Source organism: Camellia sinensis, chromosome 3 (assembly GCF_055761805.1).
Source record: "Camellia sinensis isolate YWXY chromosome 3, ASM5576180v1, whole genome shotgun sequence".
Taxonomy (NCBI): Eukaryota; Viridiplantae; Streptophyta; class Magnoliopsida; order Ericales; family Theaceae; genus Camellia; species Camellia sinensis.
In genome coordinates, this window is record NC_138963.1 from 79908941 (window position 1) to 79920531 (window position 11591).

Below are 11591 nucleotides of genomic sequence, written 5' to 3' on the forward strand. Positions count from 1 at the left end.
TTTTTGGGCTCCGACCTGAACTGGAAATAGTCATATTTTGACCCCCTCTTCATGTTTGATCAAGGGTATTTTTCTGTTTGAGACTCCTTTTTTACACTTTGTGTTTAAACCTTCTTTTAGGCCTATTTCTTGCATAGTATTTTAAGCTTACTTGTGCACTGTTTTGGGCTCGGCCATAAACTGTAAAATACCTTATTTTGAGTCCCTATTCAACTTTGTTGAAGGGATCTTCATTTTTTGGGGCCAGAATCTGCTACTTGCTTCTTTATCTCTCTTTTGGGGCCATTTTTGCATGTTAATTTAGCCCTATTTGTGTTCACTTTTTGGCCTTGCTTAAAACTGGAAATATCCATGTTTTGGGACTTCCTTGATTCTTTATTTATGCTTCATATTCAAATAATGCATTCTTTGTATAGCTATAAGTCATTCCATGCGCCTAGTTTCGAGTTTTGGGTCTCATTTCATGCATCGGGTGCCATGTTTCCATGTTTTGGGGCTGTTTTGCATCATATTTTGGTACTGAAATTTGCATGTTTTCATATCATGTTTCATACCTTGCCATGCTTTGTTAGAGTGGCATTTGTGCCTTAGGTTCGGTCCTCGGTTTCCGTGCACGTGTGCACGCATCTCGAGTGTCTCATTTTCATCTAATGGCCATTGATGTGAGTGCGGCTGAGGTCCACTCATGTTGGTGTAAGTCCATCGTGGATTGTGTATGCCATTTCAATTCATAGCATTGCGTATGCTAGGTTGTATGTTAGAGCATCGTGTATGCCATGTTACATCGCGCATTGTGTATGCCATTTCATAGCATTGCGTATGCTAGGTTGCATGTTAGAATTGCATTCATGCATGTCATGCATATTGCATTGTGTTTGGGATAGGCGTTAGCCCGAGCACAGGAAACGAGGGACGTTTCGTACTCCGAGTGATGGAACGTGTCTCAATTCCCAGTCACCGACACTCCGGATTATGCATGATGGAGTCTCGGTCTTGTTGTGTTTATGTGTGCATTCATTTCATATTAAGTCGTGCAATTCGAATCCTCGGCCATCATGCATCGAGATGCGTGATTGGTGGCACGAGGATCGAGTCCCTGAAGAGTAGTCAAGCACACATATGTGAAAATACTTTGCCATGCCCCTTTCTTGCTCTCTGTTACAGCAAATCAAGAGTCAGCAGCCTTCCGGAGCTTAACGCGCATCCTGAGAAAAATTGCAAACAGAGGCAAACCGGGGCATCGCAGTGGATTTTCGCACAAGGCGACTCAAGCATGCATCATCCATCATTCGGAACAGAGTCGAGGCAGTCCCTAGCTTGCATGCTAGTTTACCGCTTTCCTAGTTAATTTGTTAATTAATTAGGGTTTTGTAATATTTAAGTATTATTTCGGGACTGTATTATTTATCCATTTGGGACTGTATTATTCTTTCGGACCCTCTGCGCGAGGGCAATATTGTAATAAGTGTACGTGTGCGTGATGTATGTCTTCTAACCCCACGTCTTTCTCCCTTTTATTTACCCGCTTATGATAGTTAGATTAGGGCATGTTTCAATTAGCATACAGTATGATAGCATGTTTGCATTCATTCATCTGTCTTGCATGCACCGGGCTCGGCGCATCATACTAACTGCATCGTATTTTCAATTCCAAGTTGAATACGTGTTAGCTGTAGCATTTCATATGCCATGTTTTGAATAGCCGAGCTTGCTATAGTTGCATTTTTGCATGTGTTGCATTAGACATTTCTGTATAGTTAGGATCATGCATGGATTTCTAACCTAGCTTCTGTTTTAGCTTGGAGCACTTGGTAAGTTTTATGCTTTAGCATCCTTGCATGCGTGTGAGTGAATGCCATGATAGCATGCTTACCATGAGGCTATGTGCTTATGTGATATAAATTGCCTGAATGCCTGTGGGTGAAGGTTGGGTTATTTGAATTGGAACAATTCATTAATTGTGAGTTTTAAGCCCACTAGATAGTGGCAAAATCATGTTTTCTAAGCCCACCTGAGGGTGGCAAATCCACATCTTAGCCTACTTGCGGGTAGCACCATCAAACCATTTTCAAACAAACAAACATGAAATGTTTTGTTCCAATTCAGGCGATCCAGTCTATACTTGTATGCTGTGCGCATCACATAGTAATCTACGCTAATAACCAGAATAAGAACACATAATGTTTTCAAAAATAGATATCATGGTTAGTAGAGGCCGATCTTTGATCGGGCGAGCGGGGGTGCTCACGAAGTGACCTACCCTAATCGTACCCAAGTTCCCGAGTCGAGGCAACTTTGGTGATGACGGACACGTGGCCTTAGGCAACGGGTCAGGGTTTCCTAAATTTTTCAAAATAAAATATTTAGGTGGCGACTCTGTATCTGGCAAAGCAATCCATGTTTGGCACTTCTTTCAAAATCTATTTTTTTCAAAACGATTTGCCGGATTTGGACTCTTTGGTTCAGATTTAGAACCGTGACAAATTGAGAGTCCGAACTGTAGTGAGCCCAATATCGAACGGAACGGGGGACTCGTCCTCCCGGGGCGTTCGGGGACGTCCACAAGTGAGAATGTCGTTCAATGAAAAAGTGTCTGCGTGTGTGTGTATGTGTGTGTCATTCAACCATTATTTAATTATCCACTCTATCAAGGGCTATATGCTCGCATAATTAATAATTCATATATTCCGCTTCTACCATTTCCATTTACGGTGATCATCATTTGTAGATGACTCAAGGTTATAATTTTGCATGTAATACAGTGGCTTCAAAATGATAACCATAATGATATACTTGGTTCTATTGATCTTAAGGAAATGTAACACACAAACCACGCCTAGGCCAAAGAAGTCCAAACCCACAAACTTATCTCCAAAAGGGCCTGACTCACGAAAGAGTGATGGAGACTTATTGGCTCACTAGGGTGGGGCAACTACTGGATGTGGGCCGAATACACTTTTCTGTCCTTTGATCTTAAAGAAGTATAAAAGAAACAGAGAGAAACCATATCGGAACAAAAATAAGTCCAAACTCATGCACTACCTCCAGAAGGGCATAACACTAAGATGACTGGAGAGTTATAAGACCCACTAAAGTGAGACAACTATGCGATGAGGGACGGGATACACTTTTCTTTCTTTTGTTCTTAAGGAAATCTACAGATTGATAAACTACACCTGGCCCAAAGAAGTCCAAACCAACACACAAACACAATGATATGCAAGTATCTTGTTTCTTTTCACTTTGTTTATCTCCAGCTGCTTCAGTAATGAATTCAATTGATAATAGAATGCAGTAGCATACCTCCTGCAAAATATTTTTCAAGACAGAATGGGTTACTGAGAGAACCTCCTGCATAAAGAAGCTTTGTATCTTTTCAGCAAGACCAGAAACATCCCCAATCAATGCATAAGCATCAACCACCTATAAAGCATTGAAACACTCGTATCAAGAAAAAAATGAAAACAACAAGAATGCTGAACAACAATTGTTACTTTCTTTTTTCTTTTTACCATTGTATTGGCTAAGTTACTTGTACTGTGTTTCGTGTGTGTGTGTAAGCAATGGACATGTGTGTCCCCCATGCATCAGAAGTGTGTCTTGGTCTAAAACTAATAAAAAATAATAATATAACACATTTGACTATATGCCCAACACATGTCAGGAAGTGTCCGATGAGCATTGGTTTGGACATGGACATGCGCCTTGGAAGTGTCCATGCTGGTAACAAGTCCATTGAAAAAACCAACCACGTAATGAATGCATAAAAAGATGTCAGAGAGAGCAGAACACATCAAACATTGCAACAATGATTAATCCCCAATCAATACTTACTATAAGAAAAGAATTGTAACAATTATTTAATAATATCTAGAAAAGAATTGAAACATTGCAACAATTATTTTATTTCTACATCATTTTAGTTAAATTTTAAAGTTCAAAGCTTCAAGGTAAACCGCCTCAATATACTCATGATGTTCAAGTTCAAAGTTTCAAGGTAAACTGCCTCATTTTAGTTAAATATACTCATATTGAGATTACAGAGAGTATATCCTAACTTATGATGTTAGAGTTCAAAGTTTCAGGGTAAACCGCCTCACCCATAGTGAGCCTGAAAAAGGACTTGTGAGCCTAAAAAGTATTTTATTTAATGATGTTATAATCTCCTTGTGAAACAAACAATTTGTGATCATGCAAAGCTTTTTAACTACAAGTTTGACTATGCGGCTTTGTCTAACAGTGAAAAGACACATAATAAATACTAAATAGAAAGGTGAACAGAACATGGCATAAATGACACTTACAAAATAACTAAGCACGGCTACAACTTTGTCACCAGCTTTAAATTTTGTGACTCCAGACCTAACCTCCACTACTTCTCCTGCTATATCAATTGCTGTTCCAAACACAAGAGGGAGAAAGAAAAAAAAAAATCAGCCAGAAAGTAACCTGCAATTCTTCGAAGGTTTACATTATAAATTCCCTAGGCTATAAATAATACATTAGCATGAGACTTGAATGCAAGAAAATTCCTTCAGATGTAAGACATGTACTGGCTAACAAAACACAGTTAAATCAGGAGAAAAAGGGAGTTTTCAATTCCATATAGAATTAAAAGAGTCATGAATCATTCACATGTGATATAGGTATTAAATAGAATAGAAAACTTTCAGATTATTTGTGAACTACTGAATTTGTAACAATTCTAGAAGTTCTTGATATTTCCTTCCTGTTAAAAATTTTATTGCTTTCCCCTAGTCATTTCAATCTAGAAATTTCCCCCAATCATGGTGATTCCTAGAGGACAACCGTGTGGAGAATCTGGTGATCATTTCAAAGATACAGAAAATCATGCTGAACAATCAATATTTTCAGGGAAATATCTGTTATAATAGTTTAACGGTGCTGGTTTGAATGTTGGACTGAAAATACTGCAAAGATAAATTTAAACTCACCTCCCTACTTAGGAACATTATGTCAATTCAACTCGGAGATAGCACTATACTTAACAATCAATGTATACAAATGTTTCTCCTCAGATAATATAAAGTTTTTATTAATAAGAGCTACATTTGTATAAAATATTGCTGCCTCTTTCTAGTTTAAATATATATTCAAGTAACATCATGCCACATTCAGCTTTTTCACCATTTCAAAATGACAAACATTCCTTCTTACATCCTTCATGCAACTTTGTGAAAGTCATTCTTACTTTCATGTGCTCCAATTTTTTTTATTTTTGGGAAAAATTATAAATAGGTGAAAAAAAGTAAAAATAATTATAAAAATATAAAGATGCAAGTGGATCTGTGCTCTAGTGTAAGTAGAGCAAGTTCTTTACTTAAACCTTTATATTTTTTAACTATTTTCACTTCTTTCTAATAGATTTGCAATCCCTCCACACCACACCACACCACACCACACCACACCACTTACAAAAAGCAATAGAGGAGGTCATTTGGTGGTCTTACCACATTGCTGGGTTCAAAAAACTAACAAAAATAAAAGTGATAGGGTTCAACTATTTATTTTAAACCAATAAAAATCCCAAGTTAGAGTGCCACATGCCCATAGCCTTGCCCTAAGAGCTCTGAATAATTTTCCCTTAAAAAATGAAGTGAACTACTCTCTTTAACCCTATAACACAACCAAATCACTCTCACAAAAATATCAGGAATATCTACCGAGACAAAATGGCAGGTTCCATATATTATATACCATCAAGACAACAACAAGAATATTTTCCATATTACTTCAATAATGTCTGAGGCAATCATACTTTCTATACATCAGGCCAATAACAAAGAAAGGAAACATGATAGTTTAAGGTTCTCAGTTTAAGGTTTTTAGCCAAAAAGTCACTACAAATTAATATGGAAAATTAACTAGGTAACAAAATATTGTAAAGATCCTGCGTGATCCTGTTACCAAAGGGATGCAACCTGTAAAATTCGCACAAGGAGAGGCAATTATCAATCATGTTAGAAGGTTTAGGATTAAGTGTGTTTACAATTTCCATAGACATCAATGTGCATATATATTATTCATTATATACATGTCTAATATTCTTCCAACTAAGAACCAATCAGTATTGCCTAATAATAGGGTGAATTAGAAATACGCCCCCTGGAATGTGCACCACATCCCCAATTCTTCATCTCCAACACGCATTATATTAGACATACATATATACACACACAAGTTCAATCTATGTAAAGAATTCTTCAACTCCAACACGCATTAAGATAAGAAACAAGTTCAATCTATGTAAAACAAAGATTAAAACACGCATTAGTTTGCTTTGTTTTTTTGTTTGCTTTGTGAATGCAAAACACAGATTGAAACACAAACAAGTTCAATCGATGTAAAGAATTAGAGCTCTTACAGGTCGATTACAGAGAGAGAGAGAGAGAGAGAGAGAGAGAGAGAGAGAGAGAGAGAGAGGCACCAAAATTTGAAGAAGATTGAGTTCCCAATCTGCCTTGGAGCTCCCAACATTAGGGCTGAAGATTGAGCAAACCCGTTGAAAGAGAGAATGAGCAAGTTAGGGATGAAGTGAAGTGAGGTCCCGACTTTTCAATTGTTAAAATGATGAAAATAATTGGTCTCGAATTGTTTTTAATTGATAATGACGAAAATATTTCGTCCCTAAAGATGTTAATAATATATCAGCAACCAAATTTATTGGTCTAAAAGAATTATGTAAATATTAAGTGAGAATATTAATAGTCATTTTTATAATCTTATAAGTAAATTATCATATGTTTAAATTAGTTCCTAAAAGATTATTTTTAGCGACCAAATTAAATCAGTTCCTAAATATTAGTCTCTAAAAGACTAATTTCTTGTAGTGTGGATAAGTTTTTAAAATGAATACATTCCACAAATTAATTGAATAAGGATCCCTTAATACGTGTATTACCTCTCCATCGATGGTAATATTGGGAGCCTTGGTGGACGGGGCCTGATCCATTGAGGACCTAATCTGTCCATTAATACCAAAGTAAATTGTGATTTTTTATGCTTTCTCATGATGATCCTGCATACAAATAAACAAAAGGCATGTAAAACAGAAACTAAAATTTAATCAAAATTTCGAAAGTTGAGTATCAAAATTTCAAAAGGAAAGCCATTCAAACCCCAATGCTCTTAATCACTGAAATCAAACTGCAATACATAAACATGCCACATGTCTGCTGTCCACTAGTTCAGAATATTTAAGTTGGTTTGATTTCAAGCTTCAGACCATAATTAATCAACATCCTATTTCAATGAACTCATACTCCAAGTAAAGGGCCAATAGAGAAATCAACTGTTTGTTTAACAAGATCAAACCAACTACAGAATGACAAGTGCATAAACTATTTTTGATGAGTTCATTTCCAAACCATACAATTTGTAAAACAATTCATAACAATCTTCAAACAAAAAAAAAATTAAACTCTTTTATCATGTTTAAATGAATACATCTGCAAAGCATATTTCCAGACTGTTGCAACATTCCTACTGTCTATTGTAATATCTGAATCCAAATACAAGCAGTATTTTAACAGCTACAGAGTTGTTTAAGATCACAAGATTGAACCTCTCAAAGAACTGAGAACCTCCTAGAAAAGTTTTTTGATAGATAACCAACCAAAAGGAATGCTGAGGTTTCCATACACTTGAGCTTATGTGCTCTTCCATAAAAAAGGCTGAATTTCAAACAGAAAATCTGCCACCAATCACAGTGAACAAAACCTATCACAATTTGTGCCAGAAAGCCACCTAAAATCATATCACATTCTCCACCAATTCTTAATTTGATCAACAAACCTAATACCAATAATAATTAGCAATACACACCTTATGCTTCTCCTTAAAATGAATTGGAGAGAACGTGAAGGGATTTAAGAAAGGGATTTATCACACTGATTGTAGTTTGAAACACATGCATATATGATTAACCAAATGAAAAGGATTACACTATGAAGAGATGATGGTCCAACAATCATAAGTTCATATATGTATTGTGAAGTATACGAGCCAACAGCATCATATGATAGCCATAGACATGCACAGTGAAGGTCTACCTCTTCTTTTTTCATTTTCATATTTTTAACAGGTCTAAGTGTGTTTTATGACGAAAAGCCAAAAGTGTAAGCTAGAGGAGATCTCTCTTACAGTGTCTGGTTCCATTTCAGCTGGTGACAGAAATCTATCAAAACAATGTCCAGATATTGTACAAACCAAAAGCTCATTTGTAGGGTCCAAAACAGCTTCTCTATATGTATCATCACAAACTGCATGAACAAAGAACATAAACCATTAATAAAAATCTATGTAATTGTACCTATTAAAGAAACAAACAAGGTTGCCACATTCAATAACAACAACTAGTGTTTCATATCATGAACCTGCCCAGTCTTCTCACAAACAAATACATCTCCAATTTGATAGTAAGTACATGTTTCTCCAGAGCAATCATGGTCCAAGACCACCTTATCAGTCAGGCCTCTGCTGCTTTCCCATATAGACACTTGATCAGTAAGAGTCTTGTCAAGAATAATCCGGTCATCATTCACCTTCAGATATATAAAGAGAGAGGGGGAAAAAAAAAGGAATAAATAGTGATTAAGGAAATGCATTTGCTAATTTTCATTGAGACTCATTTGAAGAAGTCAATCCCTATGCATGGTTCATCCACTATGGCAAGTACAAAGAAAAAATAATGTAAGCAAACCTCCAATAAGCTTCCAACATAATTCATCTGAGAAGAGAGAGAGAGAGAGAGAGAGAGAATTGGAGAGTTGTTTGGAGAGGTGGGGGATAAGAAAGAATGCGAGATGTCTGCGGTTATCAAGCTATCATTAATAAATATTTTCAAGGAGTCCAATATCCAAAATCCTATACCCCCACCCTCCCACCACCAAACAGGGGAAAAAAGGGGATTCATGCATTAGCAAGTTATGGATTAGATTCCAAGGCCTATTGATTTGTACAAAGTTTACAAGAAAGAATGAAAGACAGTGATTCCCCAAATACCCTATTTAAATCTTAGAAGGCAAAAGTTTCAGCCCAATAGCTACCCCTGTTTACCTGAGAAGGAAGAGGTGTTTGGCTTCTCTTTGCTGCCTGCATTTGGACATAACTAATCTGAGTAAGCTCAAAGAGACAAGTTTCTTTAAAGTCAATAACTAATCTCCCTCTCACTTGATAAATTAGAAGAAAAAGATGGAAGAAGAGCTTGGGTATAAAAAATCAACATCTTATATGGATTTTGATATGCTCACCAAAAAGCTGTAAGTCGAACCTAAATATACCTGGATGTAAAGCTTTTTCCAAGCACATTCCTGTAATTTTTTTGTAGGGGGTAGCAGACCCCAACGCATACAGTACCTACAGCCAATTTACGAATGCGTTATAGATACGAATGCAAGTCTCTGTTTTAATACACCCATACCAACAAAGTTACATGTGCACAAACCAACTAAAAAATGAACTACTATTTGGCAGCCATGATAAAAAAATCCTAAATTAATTAGAAACAATGGCTCTATCACCAATTTCAACATTGTTTAATACCCTCAAATGTGGAAATTTACTAAAGGCAACATTTTCTCCTCCAACCTCAAAAAAGGCTGGTGCTAAGCATTGACAATAGCACAGCTAAGTTAATATGAAAGAATAGATCACCTACTGCAATATGAAAAAATATTTACTTTACAAACTAGGTGATATCAACTAGATAACCATGTAAAAAACACATGCAACTTCTTTTTACAGCAAGTCAAATACAAATGCAACTCCACTAGGAACAAAACTAACACTGAGATTCCAATCGGTTCAACTAAGTCATTCAAGATGACCCCGCAGGAAGTTTCCCCATAGAAATTAATAAAATAAGAAAGAAAGAAAAATATTCCTGGAGAAAATTCAACGGTGCCCCACCTATAGCAATATACCAACCACAAGGGGATCGACCCAAACCACATACATGGAGCTCTTAAACCTAATTATGTTTTTTTTATTTTTTATTTTCTAAATCCAACATTAAAATGAAATAACAAGACAATAAAATGAAATAATATATAAAAATGAACCCAAGGCACAAGAACCACCAAATTCCCAATATTCAGAGTCTCTGAGATAATGCTCCATTCTATTCGGGTTTCAAAAACCTTTTTCCCATTCTCAAAAATTATAAAAGAAAATAGGTTTTTAGATGTGTGTGTGCAGGTCTTGGTTGGACTTTTTTTTTTTTTGGGGGGGGGGGGGTGGTTGTTAAATTCCCCTGAAATAAGCATTTTTTTGAAACTTGAAACATAATTCTAGTAATTTTCTGAAGTTTTAGAAATCTACTTCCACTGGCAATTGACAATTATTAGAAAACATATTTTCTTTTTCTTTTTCTTTTTTTGAATAAAATTTTGCTTTGATTTTGATTGATCAATTGAAAGGGTTTCAAAATTTTCATTTTTTGAAAATGACATCAAGCCAACCAAATAGATCCAAAATCTAGTCAAACACTTCCAATTGCTACTGCTCTGCTCTGCTCTGCCTCAATTGGTTCAAACAAAAACAAAAAATTTAAAAATATCCTTTTTATTCAATTGTTTTCTCAGCACCAAACAGCAATCAAAGAAATTTATCAAAAAAAGAAAAAGAAACCGACCTCTGAAATAGGATTGTGAGATGGATCAGACAAATGCGGAGGTAGAGAACCCGAATGCACCGATCTCAGTACCCCCATTCTCTCTCTAACTCTCATCTCTCTCTTGACCGCTTTCTTCTCTTCCAAATTGTCCCCAACCCTAGGCGACGGAACCTCATTCATCTCCCACAGCGTCGCTGCCAACTTCCTCGCAGACACCGGCCTTGACCTCCCACCACCGCTCTGCGACAGCGCGTACTTGGGAGAATCCAAAGCTGCTGCCATCGTCCTCCAAGATGGAACCGGAGTGCTCGATCTGGATCCCCGAGGCTTACCCACCGAAATGGCCCGCTTGAATCGGTAATTTTGCAACACAGAGGACAAAGACGAAGACGAAGAGCAACCCCTCTTTTGGATCTTGCAGGATCTGGGAATCAAACCCTCCATAACCCAATTTTGCCTTGGCATTATCAATTTCAATTTATCACACACACACACTCTCTCTCTCTCTGATCTAAGAAGAAGAAGAAGAAGAAGAAGAAGAATGGATTTGCATTTGAAAATTCAAACCCTAGAAATTTATGATATGGGTTTTGAAAGTGTATGTATATGCTTTTTCAAAGCTGGAGCTGGTGGATGGAATGGGTTGGGGTAATCAGTAGTAGGAGAGCGATGCAAACAAAAGGAAATGAGAGAGAGAGAGAGAGAGAGAGAGAGAGAGAGAGAGCATGTGAAGGTGAATGCGTGGTACAAAACGACGTCGTTTAAAAAATGGCGACCAAATTTTTTTGTCCAAAAAAAATTCAATTCCCACCTTTTTTTCAAATCAAATTTCCCTCCCAATCTTTTGGCGACCAAAAGACCATATTAGTCGTAGAAAAGGTACCTTCGCCGACAAACTTTTTTAGTCACCAAATCTCAATCAACGGCGACTAAAATATTAGTCGCTAAAAGTACA

General features: G+C 36.6%; 1 protein-coding gene across 1 annotated transcript in view; it reads right to left on the minus strand.

Annotated features, from left to right (window-relative positions):
• LOC145821046 (F-box protein SKIP31-like) overlaps nucleotides 1-11283 on the minus strand; it is a 34533-nt gene extending 23250 nt beyond the window's left edge. Inside the window, exons 1-8 of the mRNA XM_082917654.1 lie at nucleotides 10655-11283; nucleotides 9303-9378; nucleotides 9079-9135; nucleotides 8397-8564; nucleotides 8164-8282; nucleotides 6923-7039; nucleotides 4305-4396; nucleotides 3304-3423 (exon numbers count right to left, since the gene is read on the minus strand). Of these exons, the coding sequence (XP_082773780.1) occupies nucleotides 4390-4396; nucleotides 6923-7039; nucleotides 8164-8282; nucleotides 8397-8564; nucleotides 9079-9135; nucleotides 9303-9371 (537 nt within the window). The 5' untranslated portion in view covers nucleotides 9372-9378; nucleotides 10655-11283 and the 3' untranslated portion in view covers nucleotides 3304-3423; nucleotides 4305-4389. The remainder of the gene's footprint in view (nucleotides 1-3303; nucleotides 3424-4304; nucleotides 4397-6922; nucleotides 7040-8163; nucleotides 8283-8396; nucleotides 8565-9078; nucleotides 9136-9302; nucleotides 9379-10654) is intronic.
• Nucleotides 11284-11591: the final 308 nt, after the last annotated feature.